This window comes from Apteryx rowi, unplaced genomic scaffold (genome assembly GCF_003343035.1).
Source record: "Apteryx rowi isolate R43461 unplaced genomic scaffold, aptRow1 scaffold_572, whole genome shotgun sequence".
Taxonomy (NCBI): Eukaryota; Metazoa; Chordata; class Aves; order Apterygiformes; family Apterygidae; genus Apteryx; species Apteryx rowi.
This window is the reverse complement of record NW_020450841.1, coordinates 396,365-419,480: the sequence shown is the minus strand read 5'-3', so window position 1 is coordinate 419,480 and position 23,116 is coordinate 396,365. Positions and strand designations below refer to the sequence as shown.

General features: G+C 41.6%; 1 protein-coding gene across 3 annotated transcripts; it reads left to right on the top strand.

The window, feature by feature from the left end:
* The first annotated feature begins 437 nt into the window (after positions 1–437).
* BBS2 (Bardet-Biedl syndrome 2) lies at positions 438–21,185 on the top strand. 3 transcript variants are annotated; one of them, XM_026082341.1, is made up of 17 exons: positions 438–454; positions 1,882–2,109; positions 2,937–3,062; positions 3,341–3,403; positions 6,369–6,446; positions 8,940–9,044; positions 9,961–10,047; positions 11,352–11,487; positions 13,447–13,586; positions 14,397–14,541; positions 15,368–15,539; positions 16,551–16,680; positions 17,600–17,731; positions 18,236–18,373; positions 18,876–18,988; positions 19,720–19,868; positions 20,623–21,185. In XM_026082341.1, exons 2-17 carry the CDS (start codon positions 1,933–1,935, stop codon positions 20,727–20,729), a joined length of 1,998 nt encoding a protein of 665 aa, XP_025938126.1. In that variant the 5' UTR covers positions 438–454; positions 1,882–1,932; the 3' UTR covers positions 20,730–21,185. The 3 variants fall into 3 exon arrangements, 2 of the variants coding, with proteins under 2 accessions (XP_025938126.1, XP_025938125.1); XM_026082340.1 differs by lacking the exon at positions 438–454 and adding an exon at positions 513–611; XR_003256108.1 differs by lacking the exons at positions 438–454; positions 20,623–21,185 and adding an exon at positions 513–611 and having other exon boundaries at positions 18,876–19,050; positions 19,720–19,804.
* Positions 21,186–23,116: the final 1,931 nt, after the last annotated feature.

Sequence of the window (23,116 nt, the reverse complement as noted above, 5' to 3'; positions counted from 1 at the left end):
TATACTCTCTTTTGACCTGATGATCCCGCGTGTGGGTGTTTCGGGGTTTGGAGATTCCGTTTTTTTGAAAGGATACCGGATATAACTGTTTAAGTCACTTAATCTGTTCCTAGGCCTGCCAAAAGGGGGGGAGGGGGGATTTTCCCAGGCTCGCTCTCGGGTGCCTCGGTACGAAGCTTTGCGTAAGCTTCGCGAGCAAGCTGGGCTGCATGCTAAGACTAAACAGACAGAAAAGAAACAAAACTCGGAGAAAAATAAACGGAGAAATCCCGTGTATCAAGAGGCAGGGCCTTGGGAAACATTGCCCGATTTTAAATGTGAAACACAGTATTCTGGGCTGGCCAAATCAAACGTCTAAGCCTACTGGCCAAAAGCTTCTTTCAGCAGCCTCTTTCTAGTGGGAACTACTTGGAGACAACGTGAACTTTAATTTTCTGGTTACCTGGAGTTTAAGGTATTGTTCCAGGCTTGTCCGTGGGCTCTGTTTTTACATTAGTCTTTGCCTGGCAGGTGCCTAGGGAGATAAGAGTTCCCCTGAATGCTGTAAGGGGAACCACTTGTCTTCTCTCACCCTCACATCCATGAAGTTACCAGGAGCTTCGCGGGTGGAGGTAGTGTTTCCTCAGCGTGTTCACCCCGCAGCTTGGCCCTTGGGTTTTGCTTCTCCTGACCAGCTCTTGGGTCTGTCTCTGACATTTCCAGCTTTTCAAAGCAGCAGCAGTCGCTCACAAATTCTTAAAAGCCCTGCAAATGAGAAGTCTTGTTTGTTTACCTTCTTTCTGGGATAAGGCATGAGCTGCAGGGAAGGCACTGAAGCTKCCTGAAGGTGCAGGGTCACAGCACTTGAAACTCTGCTTTTAAACAATAGGAAGTTTGCAGAAGTTAACAGCTTAAATCCCAAGTCACCAAAGAAAGATTCCCATTTTCTAGGTAATTGGCAATTAGATTTTTTTCAAGCCATGTGTTTTATTGTAGTGTATTTTCAGCTACTGCAGTGAGCCTTGATGCTGTTATTGGATAAACTTTATGCCAGTGAAGGAAATGCTAGTAAAGTGCTGTAGATTCTGCAAAGACTGCTTTGCAGTAACAGAAAACATTAAGTGTGTGCTCTGTTTGAGTTTGAAACTCAACAAAAGTACTTAAACACAACTTAACTAAACAAAGCACAGGTGGAAACAAAAACCCACAGAGGCATAAATCCATTGCATTTAGTTTGCTGTAGATATGCACGTAGTTCATCTGCGTTGTTTCCCAGCATTATTATTAATTTGATTTAGGAGCCTTTAGGAACAGTGTAGAAAAAGGTCTTGTGCAAGACACAAACTGTATGGGTGTGAAGCAAAGGATGACATTATCCTATGACTGCTTGCTCCAGAGAATTACAGTGACTGAATATAGGTGTCAGAGTGAGAATAAAAACTTATTAGCACAGGTCCATTTTTAATTAACCATGCTCACTTACAAATGAAGGTTGCTAGTACACACCTTGTTTTTTTGGTAACAGTTACTGGATGGGATGTAATTTTTTTAGTTTGTTACTCCCTTCAGTTTGCTTTTTTGTAGGTTGAAGACTTGTCAGTTGTCATTTTCAGAAACAAATGTAACAGCACAGGCCGTTTCTGCAAAGGTGGCACAGCTTTGCTGGCTAGAGTTTTTCCTGCAATTGTCCTTTTTGAGGTGGTTTAAAACAAAGGAATAGCTGTCACAAACAGTACTGCCAGCAAAAACCCAACCTTTTTGTCTTCACTTTTGAGTGAATGCCTTTCTTTCCCTCCACGCTTGTTATCCAAACAGTAGTCTTTAATCTTTGTAAAGAAACGCATAGATGCTTTGTGATAATATTTAAAATGTTTAAAACATTTAAAATATTTGTTTCTACAGGTTTTTATTCATAATCCTCATGCCCGTGGCCAGAGAACAAGCATAAACCGCATGGTGCAAAGTACCCAAGATTCTGACATTTCCCTTCTCAACATTAATCAAGGGATCACTTGTCTAGCTTCAGGAGTGCTGAATCCTCAGCTTGGTTATGATTCTCTTCTGGTTGGAACACAGACTAATTTATTGGCTTATGATGTGCATAACAACTCGGATTTGTTTTACAGAGAGGCAAGTTAGTTTAACTTTTTCCCCTTTTAGCATCTCTTCATTGTTTTCTTTTTCTTTGCATTCTAAAGATTACAGTTGTTACATAACTTTGTCAGTTATGCCTCAGTTCATTGCATTAGTTATATTGCTGTATTCAGAACATTTTGCCTTTACAATCTGTGGAGTATTTTAAAAGGAAAGTCAAAACATTAATATGATGTGTGCCTGTGTATGCGTGAGAGGGAGCAAGTTTTCATAATACGTTCTGCATTGCTTGGCAAGAAAAAATTTAAAAATGTTAATAGGATTCAGAGCTTAACTAAACTCATATTTTCACTAGAGTTTGTTCACCCTAACCTATCCAAGTTACAGTTGGTGAGTGAGGGTAGGAATCATGGCTTTTATCATGGAATCAGAGACTACTAGGAAAAAACATGAAAAGGCCTTGGATTTGTGTAACTTTAAGCAATACACTTTTCAGTTTATAGTAAAAGGTTAACTACCAACATATGTGCATAACTAATCATAATAATTGAATTCCTGATTTTATAATCTTCCCTCTAATCAACCTGATTGTTGGCCTAACTTTATGTATCATTTATTACTAGCTGTTCTGAGAAATGGTTATTGTCAATTTTGTCTTGCCTTGTGATTCCACTCAGCTCTGATAACTGGATCCATAAAGAGGAAGGGATCCCTACATGCAGATTTTATTGCAAGACCCCAACCCCATTAGAAAGGAGACAAACATGATAATATTGGAAGCTTTCTTTCTGATTTGTGAACTCCATGCACCTAGGTGTCTCATTCTTTGCTATGTTTCTTCTTCCTTTAACGTTTCTTTTTAGGTTTCGGATGGAGCCAACGCAATAGTTCTTGGAACGCTAGGAGACATTTCATCTCCACTTGCTATTATTGGTGGAAACTGTTCCCTGCAGGGCTTTGATTATGAAGGAAATGACCTTTTTTGGACAGTAAGGCTACGCATAACACTCTTCTTGTTATTAAAAGATTCTTTTGATAGCACACATTCCCCTTGATGTTTTTTTATATGATACATTCGTTTGGTTGTTGAATAGCTCAGATCCTTCTTAATTTATCACAGACCTTAAATCATGTATTTGGACAGTGTGCATTCAGATATTGCTCGAGTGTTGACTATGTTCATTGTTCTGTTGCATTTGAAATCATAAAAAATAGTTTAGCCTCTGACAGCTGTCATCAGTACTGAAGACTCTCCTTCTCATTTTAGGTTACTGGAGACAATGTTCGTTCATTAGCGCTGTGTGACTTTGATGGTGATGGCAGAACTGAGGTTTGTAACTATTTACATGTGAATTCAACTGCTTTCATGGTCTTGCAGTGAAACGATAGAAGAAAAAAACCCCCAGACCCACAGATTATCAAACATGGCTTACGTATGTTGCCAGTTAAAGTGATCTCTGCTTCGAAGTTGTCCCTTTTCAGGCTCCACTCCTGCAAAGATGTGCACAGATGCTTAATCCATATACTGGGAGCAGCACCGTTCTCTGGGACTACTTGCAGTATGTAAAACTAGTCATATTCAGTGGTCTTTACAACATTGGTGTCTAGCTTTGGTGAATAGATTGCCAGTTGTAATGGAAAACTTCTCCCAAATTCTTTTGAGCTACAGCAGAAGAAATACAATGAAATGTCTCTGATTATCGCTCACAAGACATCTAATTCAGTGATATTTTGGTGGTATGTTTATAAATATTTTTTAAATGGCAGAGAAACAACTTGCAATCATCTTACCTGTAAAATGAGCTCTTAAAAGGTTGTACTGTAAAGAGCTTTATTTGTGATTGACAAAATCAAGAAATCTGTTTTCACATCTAGTCACACTGCTTCTCCTCAGTAGTGACATGAGGAAATTAAATGTTCTTTGCTTCTCTGATGTAAAACTGAAAATAAACTCTAACAAGCATCTTGCTGATAACATATGAGATAAACAGATAAATATATGGCTGTAGTCCTGAATTTGTATGGCATTCTCTGTTACTGTAAGTATTCTTCGATTCCATGTAAATTGAAGGATCATGGCATTAATATGAATTGTAGAGAAAAATATTGGCTTCCTAGTGTACTTCAGATACAAGTAAGTATGCTGTTAAGTTGCCAAGCTAAAATACTCACTTCTGTCATCTGTCTTTCAATATTAATCGTTATCACTTAAGCTCTTCTGCCTACTTACCAAGATATCCTCCTTTAGAGTGGGTAAGAACATCACTTGAATTGTGATGTTTATATTGATATGTAAATAGCCTCTACACCTTTGGTGTTTCTTATAAATATTGTACCAATGCAGTAAAAACATCTCTTTGCAGGTCTTCCAATTGATTTCTACACACTCCTCCTATGCTGTGTTTTGGATGGGCTGAGAGATGGTTATAAGAAGTAGAGACAGTGTATAAAGATTTTTTGCTTTCTGTCAGAAAGCAGGAAACTGATCTGTGATGCTAATTATAGTTGTTTTGCCTTTGTGCTTCTAAGCTCCCCCCCCCCCCCAAGAAAGGTTCCTTCTCAGCAGCTGGTATAATCTGTTGCTACTTTCAGCTAAGCAAGGTTGGATGCATTGTCCAACTGCTTTACTTTGTTAGTTAGCCCAGCATGCATTTGCTGAGGTTTTTAGGATTTCTTCTTAATCTTAATTATCTAGATGATTCATTTTCTTACTTGTGGCTTATGTGGAACTGCATGTGGCTTTAAACTGCAGTTCTGAGAAAATGCACAAAACCATCTTTAAAGATTGTTTTTTATCACTTACATGACTTATCTGTTAAATGGGTGTGCTAGCTCCTTTTCTGTTCTTCCCTCCCTCAGTAAAAACATGTCTGCCTTTAAAGTTGCCTGATTAACTGCAGGACGATGCTTCTGTTGCTTAGTAGCTAACAAAGCTGATTTATTCTGGTCACTGTGCTCCTCAGGATTTTAGACTGATAGTTTACTTTCTTCCATCTTGCCAAAGACTTCAGAGAGAATTTTCTTCCTTGCTTTTTCAGATTCCGGTCCAATGGAATGAAAGTCTCTGAGGTGGACAAGTTGAATCAAATTAAATGAAGAAAAAAATCCTGTAGGCACGTGTAGGAGACGATAACGTTACCAATCATTGGTTTAACATTCCATGCTTTTAGCTGGTCACTTCTAGCTAATGGCTTGTCAAGAAATCTGTACTGCTTGTATATTTTTTTTAACTGTAAATTATTTTAATAGCTACAGTAAGCTTAGGCCTGTGTAATTTAGTTTGTTGAAATAGGTTTGCTTTGGAGGAAAAAAGGCCCTATTTTTTCAAAAATCCAACTTAAGTATGGATTTGTCTATCCTGCCCAGTAAAGATGGAAGAGATGCCAGACTCAAAGGTTCCTGTGGGCAAAGGCACTACCAGGCATTTAAACTTTCGTTTATATTTCTGCTTCTGTCATTGACTTGATGGATGGCTTTGAGTAAGGCACTAAGCATTTCTTTTCCTCGGTTTCTCAATTTGTAAAATAGAAGGCCTCTCTTGTTAACATCTTTATAAAGTGCTTTTTCCATGTGGCCTCCTTTTTGGTTAATATCTTTTACTTGCTCCAAGAGGATAATGAATGAGAATGCAGAAGACTTGATTCAGTGCTAATGTCCTATTTGCACAATTGTTTACATCAGATTAGAACCCATTTTGCAGTAGTGGCAGCCACCTTTCAGGCTGGAGAAGCAGTGATGGTTTGGACACTTGGATTCAGTAGTTCTGAGTCAGCACGCACCAAGAAATGCTTGTGAGGGATGTTCAGTGCAGAATAATGAAATGTTTCCCATCTCTTTGCTCACAAGCTAGTAATTAGAAGTTGCTGTTTCTCTGCACCTGTGTAGTAATGTCAGAATTGAGCTGTAAGTCTCCTGTGCCAACACCAGCAATATAGTATTTTCACGTGTATAACTACAATTATGAATAACACTGAACCTTTTCCAGTAAGGAAAGAGTGTAGCCCTGATGTTCCAGGATATCTTTTCTCATTCCTACCCCAGATATTTCACTGTGCTTTTGTTAGACTCTAGCTGGCCAAAACAAGTATAACTAGTATTTGACCAATGGGAGACTTCTGAAATCTTGTCTTCACAGAGGGTTCCTTTTGTCYGACTGGCAACATTTCACATGCTTGTTAAAAGCTCTTTATTACTGGACCTGGAATATTTGCTTGTTTTCTGCTTACTTCTGGGTCCTGGAGTATGCGCTTTTTATTTCTTTAACTTAAATAACTGTAGATTTTATTTTTTCTTAGCTTCTTGTTGGCTCTGAAGATTTTGACATCCGCGTGTTTAAAGAAGATGAGATAGTGGCAGAAATGTCAGAAACAGAGGTAAATTACTTCTAGATGGTGTTTGTTACAATTGCAGATGGAGTTGGAAATTCTGTGTAACATAAAGCTGCTCTGTTTATCCTGGTTCAAATTTATTGTGTAGTTAAATATTATTTAACTATTTGGCACAATATCTATTCTGCTAGAACTGTAAATGTTAGTTTAATGTCTTTCAGTAATATTTGCATATGGGTTCATGTTCTACAGCTAGTTTACCAGATTAAGAAAAATAACTACTGTTTGACTGAAAATTGAGGCCCTGTCCAAAGGTGATTAAAGTTACTGGAAGAAGCCCAGTGATTTAAGCTCTTACTGACTTCTGAGCAATAGAACATCTGCTACAGTTTATCTCAACTGCACTGACACGATCATGACCCGATAACTTGTCTCTGTGTGTACCCAGACAGTGTATGGGGGAGTAGAAGGGAGTCAGCCAGGCAAAACTGGATGTTTTGCAGTGCAGTCACGTGAAATGAGAGTTGTGCGTTGGCCATATAAACAAGGCTATACCTTTGCAGTGCCTAAATTAAAGTGTGGGACAGATGGGTTTTCAGAGGGTTAAATAAAAGGTGTGGGGGTTATTCTTTAGCTTTAGAGCTGAGAGAGAATTCCCCACTGTTAAATTTTGGTTGCTTATAAGGGAGAAAAATACCCTTATGGTTGCATTTAGGAGCATTTTTAGCCCTCTCATGACCCATCTGGTCCAAGGGTAGAGTAAGGACGTGCTAGAGAACTTTGTCCTTGAAGTCTGAAGTTTAGTTTGCTACCCAAGTTAGGACAAAAAGGCTTAGCTATTAAACCACTTACTGCCTGGATTTATCTTTAATAGCTATTTGTGTTTTAGGAAAGGGTGCTGTTACTATGGCTAGAATTAGAACTTGGCCTGAAATGCGTAATACTGTCTGTATAATAACCAGTCTAGAGTCATGTCATGATCTGTGACAGTAAAAAATTAATGGTCCATCAATCTCATGTGTGATTTATTTCCAGACCTATAGTAGAATTGTTTTTTAAATTCACACTTGCAGAGTCTTGAGAGGTCTGTTACAATCTTCCTGTTCTAATTTAAAAGAACACAGTTGCACCTAAACCCTTCCTTTTAGGAAGGTAAATTCAGTGCACATTGGCTTTATACATTGTGCTCATTTTAAGACTTGAATAGCATGCATTTTCTGTGTTTAATTGCTTATTTTGATGGAAGTGAGACCACAAAGGCTAATGTGGTTCTTGAATGCATCAAGAGGAATTTGGGTATAAAAGGGGTATGCTGCCTCTTTGACTTCTTGACTGTTGCTAGGATCTTCTGTCCTCGCTGGGTACTCACAATTTGGAAGATGTTGATACTTGGGAAAGGCTTTAGAGAAGATCCGTGAGAGGAAAGGGTAACAGATTTCGAAACCATGCTTTACAGTGAAAAATCAAGGAGCACAATCAGCTGAGCTTAATAAAGAAGTTTACATGGTGCTTTCATGTCGGTCTGCAGATATCTACCTGTAAGACTGAACTGTAAACACAAGCGCTATAATTAAGGAGACCAAGTATAACAAAGTGAAACGGCTTAARATGGAAACCAGACAATTTCAGAGCCTGAGGCACGCACATTTAATGATGAGGGTGGTTGTTGTCTACTCAGTGACTTCAGCAAAGGTCCTGATGGATTCTCTTTCACTGGGAATCTTTACAGTGAGAAGGTCTGGTTTCTAGAGGAGTTGCTTTAGTTTGTGAAGGATTTAGTTGAAGGAAAACTCCTGCTGTGCTATAGAGAAGACCAGACAGACTATTGCAGTTGTTCCTCCTGGCGTTAAAATCTCTACCCTTTGTGCATGGAAAGGGCCCCACTACCAAACACTGAGATACTGTGTTCAATGAAGAATTACAAGGTAATGGATCTTAAAAAGAGTGAGAAACGGGCTGASTTATGATGCTCAGGTATTTCCCTGGAGCTGCTTCTTATTGAAATAATAGCTAGCCTGGTGTTTGGGAAAAGTCCAACCCTGGGAGCTGTTAATTTTTTATCTCACTAATCTCAGGCAAAGATTTTTCTAACGATAGTACCGCAAGGGTTTCCTCAGCCCATGTAATGTTGGACTCTTGTGCATCCTCAGGTCCTGAGGCTTTAAAAGAGTTTTGTCTGCTTGTAGTAGGTTTTCAATGAAAGTATATTAGCATTGATGACCACAGGAATCCTATGAGTAATTGTGCTGCTGATGGTGGTAGGAAATTTTTGGTCAAAGAGCATGGTTTGAGTGCAATTCTTTGCTGAAGTATACCTTAACACTGATAACCCAGCTTGTGTAAGGAAATCCTACAGGCCTTTGGTGATTTTTAAACTGATTTTTAAAAATAGATCTGTTTACCATTAAATTTATAGTGTACAGTTCATGTGATAGAAATTGCATGTAGTCTGTTCTCTGTTACTTGAAGCTGCAGAAGTGGATGTGTTCTCACTCCTGTATCCTCTCTTCCTCTCCCTCCCTCCCCCTCTCCCCCAAGACTATCACAGCACTTAGCCCCATGTACGGCAGTCGGTTTGGCTATGCTCTTTCTAATGGGACAGTAGGAGTTTACGACAGGACAGCCCGCTACTGGAGGATTAAGGTTAGTCCAGTGTTAGTGTGTCCTAGCTGAAATTTTGAAGTGTCCTAGGGATTCGGTACCTTATCTCGGGATGTTCTAATGGTGTCCAAACTCATTACATGAATTTAAAATCTTCTGAGCATAGCACTGAATGTAATTTTGTCATTATAAGATATACCCTTTCTTATAGGTGTGCTAATAACATATCAGTGCTTGGGGATTATTGATGATGGCTTAAATGACACTGATACAACCATACAGCTTGAAGGCTTCAGCTTTGCAGGATGGCTTAAACAAGAGATACAAAAGTGAATCTTGAATTCACTGTTAGAAAGTGCATTTAGCTGCATTGTTGAATCAATAAATTATTTTCTAGAGACTGAATTCATCTTGCATTGTGTGTGTTCAAAGCTAATTTTTAGCATCAGAAGCAATGACCTGCTGCCACAAGTCATATTGGGTAGGTCCTTTCCTGACATTCATTTTAATGCTCTTAATGTAATACAATTAGAACAGTTCTGTTAATAATAATAAAATCAAAAACCTTCGAGTTCTTAGGAGGTGGCACAAAGAGGCTAATGGGGTTTCCCAGTGGTAGGAAGGGTTTATGGAAAAGTCGAAGCTCTGATATTTGTTTTAGAGAATTTGGCTTTTACACACTGATTTGTGAGCTCTAATCATCTGCGTGGATGAAAAAATATTTAAGGGAAAGATCATGTCCTCTGAGAGCAGTGGGCTGTATTTGTAATGCAAGTGCTAAGATTTCAGAGATGTGTGACCTTTCAGATGGCAACGCTGTAACTTTCTGTTAAGAGACATTTTTCTAGTCCTTTCTCTACTCTCTGTAGGCTCACGCTCAAGTGTCTTACGTGTGTCAAGCATATGCAATTTAGAAAACATATGCAAGCTTAGTTTATTCTTTGTTTTCTGTCCCCAGTCTAAGAACCATGCAATGAGCATACATGCTTTTGACTTGAACTCTGATGGAGTATGCGAGTTGATCACTGGCTGGTCCAATGGGAAGGTGAGTTTATACAGGGGAAAAAATGAGGAGCTGTAAATCTGGAAGCTGTGTTTGAACGAAGCTGCTAAATTGTCTAAGGTTGAAGAGAAAAATTAAGGTGACTGTTGAAAACTGAGCTCTGAGGAACTATTACAGTAAACCTAGTTTGGCTGGTGAATCCAGTGCCAAATGCAAGATTAGTCAGAGAAAACCTCTTTCCTCTGCTTAGGATCAATTGCTAAGGTGTGGTAAATTGTTTCTATGGTAGCAGAGGTCATATGCCACATTTTAGGGCTCTCGAGTGTCTCTTTTCAGCTCTGTGTTGAGCACGTGCTAATATTCTTCTGCTATGCTTCCTGGATGTTCTCAAACTACAAGGAAAGCAAAGTGTTTAGGTAACAGGAGAGCAGTGTCAGTCTTAACTATGGCAGGATTAGAATAAATCTATATGCATTAATTAATTTTATGTAAAGGCATTCTATGCAGCTTGGTCCTAGTTTCTTAACTTTGTATTCCCCTTGCCAGAAATAACTGTTCTAGTTGCCAAATCTCCCCTGGACACAGCCTGCCGCTTTTTTTTTTTTTCTTTTTTGGTAAATCTACGCTTCTTTCTCAGCACCTCTCATTAGCTTGGAGGAATTTAATTTCCTTTGTATCAAGCTGGCAATCTAGAGCCCAAATGTGTTACRCACCGAATCCAGCATAGGTCACAACATTGTTATGGAGTGAACCTCTCCTTGCCTTACTCCTATCTGGTCTCTTTTATGGACAGTCTCTGCCTAGCTTGTTGACCTGAAACATTTCCTATCTCCTAGAAAGAGCAATGCTGGGTCCCATGCTCTGGAAGAGAGACACTGTACAGAACTGAGCTCCCCTCTCTGTTCCTCTCCCATGAAAAATAGTAAAAGGTCATGTTATTTGTGCATAAAAATAATACATTTCATCAAGACTAAGATACTGCAACTAAGATGAGAGATTGTAAATATTGTGTTAAGGTTATGTCTAGTTTAGTCCTGCCATTGGCGCATCTATGTGTGCATAACCTTGGCAGTGCCGGCTTGCAGTTGCCTTTTTTGCTTCCTCTTGTTTCTAACCTATTGAAGCATCTCTGAAGAGCAGTTTCTTTTAGTTGAGTCTGTCTAGATCTCATTTCTTTGATAGTATTTTTTTCCCCCCTTGTTGTGGTGTGATCTGCAAAGCTGCAAGTTCTTCTGCAGTTCCATGAGTCAAGCTGRCTTTTGGTTAACAGCCCAGAGTGCTGCATAAGTTATATTTTGGAATTAGCTTTTCTATTCATATTTTACCTTGAAACTCTTCTGTTTCAGGTTGATGCACGCAGTGACCGAACTGGGGAGGTAATCTTTAAGGACAACTTTGCTTCTTCAATTGCAGGACTGGTGGAGGGGGATTACAGAATGGATGGAAACACCCAGTTAATCTGTTGTTCAGTTGATGGTGAAGGTAAAAACACTGATCAAGATATTATCAGACACATCACTTACTCGCAGATTAACTAAATGTTGTTTGGTTTCCACATGCGTTTTTGTGTGCCAAATTGCCTTTGCCTTATGTGAAATTAAGGGAATTTTGAGTTACRCTTTCTGCAAACAGGATTTTGAATATTGCCTTCTCTGTGGTGATCAATGTGCTTTTTGTTATCGTTCAAAAAGCCATCAGAATTCATTTGCCTAGCAGAAAAGGTTCTATCCTGATAATTAAGAGACTTACATTCAGTACAGACCTTGATTCTTCAGGCTGCATTATTAAACATTATGGGAAATCTTTTTTTCCCCCTACATGTGATAATTCTTTGGGTTGGTTGCTTTATAGTGAGTAAAGGGGTTTAGAGGGCTTAAGGGTGTTTTGTTCAAAAGATTATTAGTTTTCMTATTAGAAGTTTTAGATGTTAACTGCCCTTTGTTTGCTGGAAAATGCTATCCTGAGACTGGAGAACTGGTGGATTTATCCCACCAGACATTCAGGAAGTGAGATCTGGTTACTGCAAGTGGAAACAAATATAAGTGTAGATTATTTAAATATGCTCAGCATGAATATACAGGGACATATGATGGCCCCGAGAAAGTGTGTGATTATCCARCTGCTCAACTACATTGACCTGATACAAGCAGGTCTGGCACAACCCATTTGGAACAAATTCTGTGCTTATTAAATAGCACGGTGTTGCTCTCTGTCTTGATCGCAGGCTATTGGGATATGCTGCACTTGGGCTTCAGCATACAAACCTTCTTCCCAAGCTTACAGAAGAATGAAACCATTGTATACAGTCATGAAGACATCTTATCCTAACTGAGCTATGCAGGATAATGTCACTGAACCTGATGTTACTCTTCTGATGGGTCTGCCATAAACAAAGCTTGGCACAATGGGGATCCCCTTAGTCTAGAGCCTTCAAGCACTACTAGATCACATTAACCCAGTTGTCAGGGTCACATGGACAAGCCTCTGCGTTCTCACAGCGCTTGTCACTGGAGCTGTGTTTGGGACCAGCATCCTTCCACACTAGGTCGGTTGTATGACTGGGAGCATTGTTCTTCTGTGTTGCAGTGTATTTTTTTCTTGTGTTGGGATCATTTTGTTGGAGGGCAGTGTGTACCTCATCTCAGAATCACTGAATGCTTTTCAGATTCCCTGCAACTTTTTACTGAGGTTACACAGTCAGGCAGAGTATTCATCAGAAGAAGCGTTGGAGTTTTCCCCCTAGCTTTCACTGACAGCCGCAACCAGAGCGCCACAGTCCTAGAGCAAAGGGAAGTTCTTGGCAAGCATCTCTGTGGCTCCTGTTCAGCTTTTCTGTCTCCCCAGGCCTTCCAGTTGGGAGGTTTTTCCTAGCCCTATGCTCTGCTGGGCTACTGGGAAACAGGTCTTAGCCTTGTAAGTGAACTGTTCTTGATTTGGGGAAAAACTAGCAGAGGCAGATCTTGTTCACTGGCTGATGGACAGTGGGTTGCAGTCATTCAGTTGCTTCCAGATGGTAACAACTCCTCTGACCAGCTCTACAATACCCAGATATGTATTTTATTAATTTGTGCATATTTGWACATAGTTTATTAATTTGAGTAAGTGGTTTAAAACTTGCTTAAGCTCCTGAAAGAGTGATCGTAGTGGGAATCCTCTCACAAAAAGGCTGTGACAGCTGCACTTTAGAACTTAAAGACAGGTTGGAAATTCTCTCTTTTTTTTTAATGTCCATCTTTCTTGTCCTGATCACRAGTCAGAGCCTCTGTGGGTGTAAATGAATTCAGCTTTTTAGCTGAATGGTACCAGGATGTGTCACCTGAAGACCAGGACCAGCGTTGTCTGCTGTTGACATGTTACAAGAGAGTCATGTTGCAGACACTGAAGTTTTGAGGATACAGTGAAAGGCCCTGCTGCAATCGGCTGTGCTTTCTTTCTCTGCAGTCCGGGGCTATCTGCCGGGAGGCCAAGAGATGAAAGGAAATCTAATGGATGCAAGTGCTGAGCAGGACCTGATCCGAGAACTTAGTCAAAAGAAACAAAATCTGCTGCTGGAATTACGAAACTATGAGGAAAATGCAAAGGTACTGTTTAAACAATATATAGGGCCAAAACGTGGCTTCCTGTTGCTATAAATCAAGAATAATCTGGGGGGAGGTCGCAGTGCAGTCAAGTCAGAGTGGTAAACTCTTAGTTATTTGTACTCGGTGGGAATGTCTACTGGAGATGCCTGCTTGTGCATCTGGCTTGCTCCTCGTGCAAGTTCGGAACTTGCTTTTCTTATTTTAATAAGTAACATTTTCCTTGCTCCTTTGACTTGCCAGGGCCGTTGTGTCTGGACCTGGATTCTGTTCAGCCTTGTGCATCAGCTTATGATTGTGAATTGTAATTTTCAATGCAAGGAACCAATCCGGGGGGTGGCAGAGGGGACTGTATGAAAACACAAGGTGAATGGATGATGCCTGGGAGTACGGACAGGGTGCAGAAAATGCACTTGTGGCTCGAGGGGAAGTTGCAGAGTTCTTTGAAAAATAGGCTGAGAAAAGAGCACGCCCATATTTAAAAAGTAATGACCACCATAGCAAAGGCATGAAAATATATAAGCTTGTGCTTAAAACTGAATGTACGTTAGGTGGTGGTTCTGAATAAGGACTTGGGTATAGAGCTGAGCTCCACTGACAATAAAGTGCTTCATGGAACAAACTGCAGCACAGGTGTCCACAGCTCCAGGCCTAATCAAATCACTCTTCATAGATATTTGAAACGTGTGGGAACTACTCTAATAGAGCCTTCTCCTGCAAGAAGAGACAACTGACTTATGCATATGTGTTCCAGGTTGCTTGAATGAAAATCTTGAAGTTCTGATACTGAAGTGTATGTGTTTTTTTTAACAGGCTGAACTGAACACTCAACTGAAGGAAGCTGATGGGCGGAGAGGTGTGATTCCAGCAAATACCCAACTCCAGACTGCCCTATCAGTTAATCTGGGCTCTGACAGTCAGTCTGCTCATGTGGAGTTGTGCATTTCCACAACAAATGGTGAGTGGTGACCTGCAAACCTTGACATTTGTTTCATGTAACTTCGTGTAAACATTGGGTTATATTTAGCTGATGATTCACCTGTTTCCCCTTTGTTGTGTCTGTAGTTCCCCTGTGTGGTTGCCTGCCTTTTACAGTTTTGAATCAAGCTGTGTTCCTTTGATGGATCTCAGTAGAGATGAGCTCGATGGAATTTGTTTCTYCTTGTATTTTACTTACCAAGGCACTTAGCAGTTAACTTAGATTGAAATGAGCCTTTGTGATTGCYGCAATGCTCCTTGCGTTGACTCTGAACATTAACAAAGAGCAGTGCGTTATCCCCAGTGAGAGAGTAAGCGCCCAGCCACTGAGTATGGTGGTCAATAGAGAGGGATTCACTTATTTAACAGCTTTTTTGTAAGAACAATTGTGTTTCCAAAAACTCACGTACAACCTTGCCTTTCCGTGGGTGGATTACCTGGTACGGAGGTAAACCATGAAACGAATGCAGAGATGGCCACAGTGGCTTCACACAGAGCTCAGGTCATGTCCAGCAACCCTCATCACCCTTGTTAGTGAGAGTGTTGCACGAATGTAGCTGGACCTCAGCAGGCTCCAAATGCAAAGCTGGAAATACCCCAAGTTAGCAAATTCTCCTCGCACCAGGTGTGTCCAGAGGTTTGCTGCAGTCGGGTCCAGATGTGGTACTGCTGGTCATCTGGAATATTTCAGCATTTCAGAGGAGGAGTGTAAAGGAACTGATTGTGCTTAATTCTGAAAGCAATGGTGGTTTGTTGCTAGAAGAAAGCTGTTAATTTAGGAACCACTGTTTCTTCCTGTTGTTAAGACACAATCATCCGTGCTGTGCTGATCTTTGCTGAAGGCATATTTGAAGGAGAGAGCCATGTGGTACACCCCAGTCTCCAGAACCTCTCAGGTTGTGTTCGCGTTCCCCTCACTCCACCCAAAGACGTCCCGGTGGATTTGCACATCAAAGCCTTTGTGGGTTACAGGAACAGGTGAGGTTTGTGTTGTGAACTCTGCTTGTCCCCAGAGCTAACACTGTGTGACAGGAAACGCCCGTGATGTGGCTTCCTGCTTGTCTCAGGGGAAGTGCCCCATTAATTCCCTGGTGCCTCACTTCTCGGTGTTACTGGAAGGAGACCTGGATACTTTTTTAAAAGCACTCTTGTACCTGTGATGCTGAGCTCTTTTCCAAACAAAGTCTGAATGCTGTGAGGTCTCTGGGACCTGCTGTGGTCTGACTCTGCCTTCAGAAGAGCAGTAAGTGTTCCTTGTTCCAGGGCTGCCTTATTGTGGGTCTTTGGAGTGCATGGAGAGAAGCATGGGCTGCATCCAGACTGCCTGCTCTAAGTGTCTGCCTCTCCGGGGCCTGAACGGTGGCTGCTTTGAACTTGAACAAGCCTGGGCTCTAGGAGAGCACAATAGTGTCCTTGAAAGTGCTCAGTAGCTGTGACCCCATTTGATTTCAGGGCAAGTCACATAAGCCTGACTTGAAGACAGCATTTTTCCAGTTCTCCATAGAAATAAAATGTCTCTTAATACACGTCTGAAAATGACTTTCTCCCTGCTCACATCTGCCAGGGGGTGTGGTGCCCCAGGAAGCAGTGTCCTTTCCCTACACAGGGAGGTGTATTTTGAGGGCTGGCCAATCATTGCAGAAAGAATGTATGCAACTGAATTCCCTTTCTGTTTCCTCTATTCATCTTTATTGTTACTTTTAATAAGACTTTGCTGAAGCTGTTAAAATATCCAGTCACCTAGTAAAATCTCAAATGTGTTAGCCTAGCAAATGTATTTCGTTGGAAGGAGTGTGGAAAATGATCAATGGAGGAATTATTCAGCCGTCATAGAGATGTGATAAACCTGGGATTTCTGAGTTCAGGTTTGCCTATGGGGAGTGGTAAGCGGTCGATCACATAGCTGGATGCTGAGATGGCAGTAACCGTGCCGTAGGTGAATTGCTGGTATATTAGCAACTCTCTCTGTATTTTTACTTTGGATTTCAGCACGCAGTTCCATGTATTTGAGTTGACAAGGCAGCTTCCCCGCTTTTCAATGTATGCCCTGAGCAGCCCGGACTCGGCCGCAGAGCCACTGAGCTATGTTAACTGTACAACGAACGAGAGGGCACAGAGGGTGAGTTCCTGAGTTTCTGCTCTGTTTCTTGTTTTCTTCTCCTGCCTACAGGTGCTGCTTTTTGTGGCAGGTGGAGGGTTTGTAGTTAGCTTGAGAATCCCAAGAGGGAAGGATAACTATGCAGTGAACTGCGCTGCTGGCCTGTGTATTACAATTTGACTCTGTCCCTCCCCCCCCCCCTTTTTTTTTTTTAATTTGTGCAAACAAATTGGGGCATTCCCTGTTTCAGGAATTCCTGCCGCTGCAGGAACTAATAGCCTGAGCTGCAGGAACTAATGGCCTGAGATTACCAGGCGTTCAAATATTACCTTGTTTGCTCTGTAACAACTGATAGAGCGCCAGTAGCAGGAGTCCAATAGTGAGATGAATTATATAAACCAGKAGACAACAGGGGTCGAAAAAGGCAATACAGTACCAGATAATGGCTCAAATTCATAACAGATGAACAGTTATCCTGTAACTCTGCTTCTAAAAGGCTTGAATTGTGGAATGGCAGTGATTAGAGCTGGTCATAACTGTAAGGCTCTGCCATATTTGCCATGTTTTATTGCATTAAATGGCCAAGGCGAAAAAAAAAACCAAGATGAAACAAAAATTTCCTTTGAATTCTTAGAGGAGAACCGAGCCTTGATCAGTTCTAGCTTTCTCCCGTCCCCAGGCCTGGGCTTATGTTTTGACCTTGGGCCGTACTCGCTTTGTCAGATTTGATTTTCTTAGGAGTATTCAGCTTTGGAGCAGGGGGCCAACTGCCCCCATCCTGATAAGTTCATGAGGTGGATTAGAGGATAGGTAGTAATTCCCAAGGTACCCTGAACAGTGCCCTGGTGTCCTGCGCACGTGTGGGAATGTTGCATGGTTCGCCAGTGTACAGACTTCCCGCATAAGAGGTGGCTGAGGCTTTTCATTTTATTTTTGCAAGATTGTCATGTGGCTGAATCAGAGCTTCCTGCTACCAGAGGATGCAGAGCTTCAGAGTGCTCCCTTTCAGGTTTGCTTCACTTCCCTTCGCAATGCGGGTCAGCTCTGCATCAAAATCAAGCCTGGCGGAGAGGTGAGTACGTTCACAGGCAAAGGGAATGCCTGTTTAATTAAATACCAGTGAAACTTAAGGGCGGTGCCAACTTGAGGCAGTAAAAAGGAAGATGGACCGAACAGGCAGAGGAAGTACTCAAGTTTTAGGGGATGTTTTCTGCAACTTTTGGGTGCGTCTTAGTGGGTAAAATTTCAGGGCCAGTCAATGAAGCAAACAGTCCAGCCTGTGGGTCTGTGGGAGGGAATTTCTTCCCTCACAAAATGGTTTCAGGGAGTCATGATTTGAGGCACAAAGGCTGCCCATAGCTCTTGCGCTGGCCCTGTTCRCACTGATACCTGTTTCCCCCAGGCCTGACTAAAAGCCCCTTTGAGATCAGTGTCTCCTTATCTACTGTAAGCCCTAGAGCTTGCACATTGCTGGTTTGAGCATACGTAGCTCTTGTAGAAGCAGTTCTGCTGAGCAGTTTTGGGAGACGTTTTGGCAGGGAAGAGGGCTGAAGTGCTTTCTTGTCCTTTCGGATAGATTTCTATCAACACGGATGATATTGACCTAGCTGGTGACATTATCCAGTCATTGGCCTCCTTTCTGGCAATTGAAGACTTGCAGGTGGAAGCGGATTTCCCTGCGTACTTTGAGGAGCTGCGGAAAGTGTTGGTCAAGGTGAGGAGGCATTGGGCACTTTGAAAATGGCAGCTAAACAGTCACTGGGGACATCTGTATGAGAGAAAAAGCCGAGCATCTCTAAACTCGCTTTAGCTCCCTTGTGTAAGTCAGCAAGCCATGGTTTGCTGTGCGTTCTGTGCAAAAGGCAGAGGGGCACCAGCAGCTTTCTGTTTATTCTTTGTAATCTTGAATAGGGTCTTGGTCTCCAGCAGTTGTTAATTGTTTAGAATAATGTAAATAACAAAATATGCTATTTGGGAGCCTGTGCTGTGGAAGTGGACGGGGGGTAGGGTGCATGTCTTGGCCTGGTCACTCCCTTCTGGAGGACAAGGCACTGCTCTGGCGGTAAGGTGGTGGGAGGAAGGAGGATGGTCCTAAGGATCCTGGTAGGTGAAGTTGGGATGTTGGTTCCTACAGGCCAAGGTTTAGCTTAGCTGGTTGCCTGCACTCCTGCCAGAGTGCCTGGGGGCCCTTTCTCACGAATGTTCGCCTCGGACAGGTGGATGAACGCCACGCGGTGAATCAGAGGCTCACTGCCGACATGGCTGAACACTCCAACCTCATCCGCAGCATGCTGATTCAGGCTGAAGATGCACGACTCCTGGGAGACATGTGAGCAGCTGCTGCTTAGCTCACGGGCTTTGGATTTGGAACAGCCAGTCTTTGCTTTTCAGGCAGGAAAAAAAGCACAAAAACACTTGTGTGATGTGGGCATTCAGTGTAGGGGATGCTTAGTTACAACTAAATGCTTTTAATGTAGAATTGGTATCTTAGCTGGTCCCACCATCTTGAGCCTTGTCCTGGTATTTTGGAAAACCAGGAGGGAGAAGGCAAAAGGGAGGGAGTAAGAGCTTAGCAYGCAGCAGGCAGGGTGAGTCCTGCCAGGCTGAGATGGTGTTTTGGCTCATCCAGAAAAGTTACGTTAAGGGAAGAAGGAAGTAAAAGCTGGCTGTAGTGGGGGAACCTTTGAGAACACCAAGAAAGAAATTTTGGGTGTCAGTATTTTCACTCCAGCCGGCTGTGCTCTTCTGCTCTTGTCCTGTCCTGTGTGTCAAAGGGCAACGATAAAGTGGTCTGAGCTACTGCAGAGCAGGAGTGTTAATTTTTCTGGGGAAAGTGACATCTCCTCTTTGGGTTGCCGGATAAAGTAACTACAAAAATAGACCATTTTTCAGTAAATAATGAGTATAACCAACATGTCTAGACAGGTCTGTTGTACCCCAAACGTGCGGGTAACCATGGTAGCCATTACAACCATGTATTGTTACACCTTTATACTGACAAACCAGGAATTAGTTCCTTKTCTCCAGAGTTTCAAATAACCAGAGTGATTGTTCCCCTAGGAAAAACATGAAGAAACGGTACGTCGAGCTGTACGATCTTAACAGAGATTTAATCAATCAGTACAAAATTCGTTGCAACAATCACACTGAGCTGTTGAATAATCTGAAAGCTGTGAATCAGGCAATCCAGAGAGCAGGGCAGTTACGTGGTAAGTGGGTGTATTTGAGAAAAGTGGGAGTCTGGGACCCTATTGAGGCAGATAAGACATGTCTCAAATGCCACCTGAGTTTAGCTGAGTCTTGCCCTGGAGCTAAATTAGTAGAAGTGATCTTTCCTTTTTCAGTCACAGCCAATTGCCTGGGACAGTGAGCGGTGAGTGTCCAGTATAATCTGGGGTCACAATGTTAGGGGAAAACAATTTGAAGTAAGTCTTCAGCTTTCCAGGTGGTATAAAAATTGTTAGTTTTGTTGAACACAGTTTTAAAAACACTTTTGAAATAATGTTTCGGTTAATTTCTAACTTAGTTTAAAAAAAAATGCTACCAACTTAAGTGATGCTGTTTATTTTATTGGTAGTACTGTAGATTATTAACTTTACAGAGAATCAGCTGTTGTTTTGTTGCCTTCTTTGGAGCACTGCTAGCTAGTTTTCCTTTGTCACCTGCCTTTTTTCTGTGTTTTGTTTTGAAGGCCTTTGGGGAAGGAGGTGTGTTTTGTGGATTTATAGTATTACCCCTCTAAGAAGTTCTTTACACCCTCTAATACAGCTACAGAAAATTCTTTAAAAAAAAAAAGGATATTTATTTACTAAGAAAATGGCAAGGCGGTACTTCACACATTTTTAAAAAATATTTGAAAGAAAACCCTAAATTTTGAGACTGGATCTAATAAATATTTTTAGCAGTCTTTTATTCAGTAACTTAAGTGCTTTTTTTCTTTTGTCTTTTTTTTTCTCTTTACAGTTGGCAAACCTAAAACGCAAGTCATCGCTGCTTGTCGGGATGCAATAAGAAGCAACAACTTTAACATGCTGTTCAGGATAATGCGTGTGGGGACAGCCTCTTCTTAAAACAACCAGAAGAATTAGCAATTGCATGGAGGCAGTGCTTCCACACAGAAGGGAGATCCTGCCAACAGCCGTAACAAYGAAGGCATTGCAGTACTTTTCCAGCATGTAATCTTTGGGTGGTGGAGAAAACAACAAAAGGAATGGGATGTGTAGCAACATGTGATGGACCAATAATGACAAGCAGTTAATTCAGTCAGTGACTCCAGCGTAGGGTGAAGTAATTGGCAAGGTAGCATTTTAGTCAAGGCATCAGGCAAGAAATATCATTATGCAGGCCAAAGGGCAGGAAGCTTCTTGAAAAAAAAAAAAATCAGAGTTTAAGTGCAGATACGATATTTATGCGAGACTGAGGTATAACCTTGGAACAGTTATTTTTCTTACAGTAACTTATTTATGTAATATAATGCATTTTGTAGTTAGAGCATCAATCTTTTCCATTAAAACATAGAATGGTCACATTGCTTTTGTTCTTCTTCACTTGGAAAGATGCGTATGGTTAAATTAATTTGTTGAAAAGTGGAACACTTCCAGTTTTGCTGCATAGTCAGTTTGATCTCTGTACATGCTAAGTATACGTACGTAAGTATATCTTACTATGTTTACACTGTGGCTTAAGAACCTGGAGGTGGATGTGAAACCTTACACTGAAACGCTGGACCTCAGGCCTGCTAGCTTTGGAATTTAATTTTTGGAATTGCTTCCATCTTTTGTTGTCACCTACTGGCTTGTGCTCCCAAGTAGAAGTACTCTGTGTCAGTGAATCCCTGGTTTCCTTTAGGGACGTCCTCCTTTCTAGGTAAACTGCAGTTTGCTGCATGAGAAGCGCCAAAGGGATAACATCTCCTTTCTGGCCTTTTAAGCCAGAAGATCTTGGAAAACCGACCAGTTCCAGGATCTATGCGGGTAGGAAGTGGTCGGTTTCATATCCATAACATCTCTCCCCACACCCTGATTGCAGGATGTTTTGCTTCTAGTTACTTGTTCTGTTACCACTGCTGGATAAAACTGCAGATACAGAGGTGGGCAAGGTAAGGGTGCGTTTCAGGAATAAGGAAAACAAACTACACGCCCAAGCTTCATGCATACTCATGAAGTGCTAGCAGTACTTAAAGGGATCAAAGAAGAATGCATTGAAAAATCTCTTGGCTCCTGACGCAGAAGTGTTTATTAACTGTGGGATCTCTTAGAATTCAATTAAAATATTACAGTAAGACTGTAGCTTAGACGTATAGATATTTTAGAGCCTTTGCCAAAGCAAATTTCTACTAGAAGCTAAAAATACCCTTAACAGGATGGAGGTTGGGTGCCTGTGTTCCTACTTCCTACTCCATGCTGCATTCATTGTTCCTCTACYGCTCTACAAATCAGTGTTTGCAGTACAGGTTGGGAGGAGGCTGTTCTCTGCTTCTGTGGAAGTAGGTTCTTAGATAACTTCTCACGGCTGTCAGGTGTGTTAGCCTCCAGTAACCGGCTGCTCTCCTCTTTGCTAATACTGAATTAAAGCCAGCAGCCCATCATTCATTACAGAGAAACCAGTGAGCATGTGACCAGCTGAATGGGTAACTTGATTCTTGCACAGTGTTTTAATCTCCAAAACAACCCCTTGCCTCTGCTTCAGCCCCGTCAATATTGCTGGCAAATGCACTGATCTCTGTCACTTCAAATCTGCAGCAATAGCTTATTTGAATCCTTTTAAGAACCTGGTTAGTCAAATCCAGCTTCTTGGTACAAAGGGTGTTGAGCCACCCATGCTGTTCTAAGCAAGCAAACTTTAAGACTTGATTATGGAACAGTCTCTTGGCATAAGTCTTGGGCTTTCTGCCACCTACTGTACTTGTTCCCACTGTTCCAGCCTCTTCTTTTGTTCTTCTATGTTCAGAATCCTAATGCTTGCGTAATGTTATAGTTTTATAGTCCACTCAATGATAAGAGAGTGGCTCTGATCAGAAGGTAGCTTTCCCATCATCCCAATTTCCAAAGCTACATGCCAAGCACTTCCAGTCCTATGTCTGTTTTGCTCTTGGCAGCCTGTGTCTCTGCAGTGCTGTCAGTTTTTCGGTCACAGTCCAGACCTTTGATGTGGCTGACTTTCCCCTAGCCAAGATCCTGACAACAAATTTGTCATTTATTTTCCCATAGAAACAACTTTTGTCTTTACCAAGTGTAAAATCCACATCCCATAGGCTGAAGCGATGCAACAAGGTTTGCATTTGTCCACTGAAAAAAGCAGCCCTTGGCTGGCACACAGCAGCGAGTTGATGTGAGCAATGTGCCTAGATGAACCTGCACCAGGAAATCAGTGGCCAGTAGTCACCATTGGTAAGATGTAGCCAAGTATTATCACAAAATAATCTTGTTCTTGTGTTTTTGAGGGGAATTGTTTACGG

Coding starts and splice junctions, on each gene's coding strand:
- BBS2 (XM_026082340.1), top strand. CDS start 582: ATGAAGTTACCAGGAGCTTCGCGGGTGGAG. Junction 16,681..17,599: donor CGAACGAGAGGGCACAGAGG/GTGAGTTCCTGA, acceptor TATTTTTGCAAG/ATTGTCATGTGGCTGAATCA. Junction 18,374..18,875: donor TGCGGAAAGTGTTGGTCAAG/GTGAGGAGGCAT, acceptor CGCCTCGGACAG/GTGGATGAACGCCACGCGGT.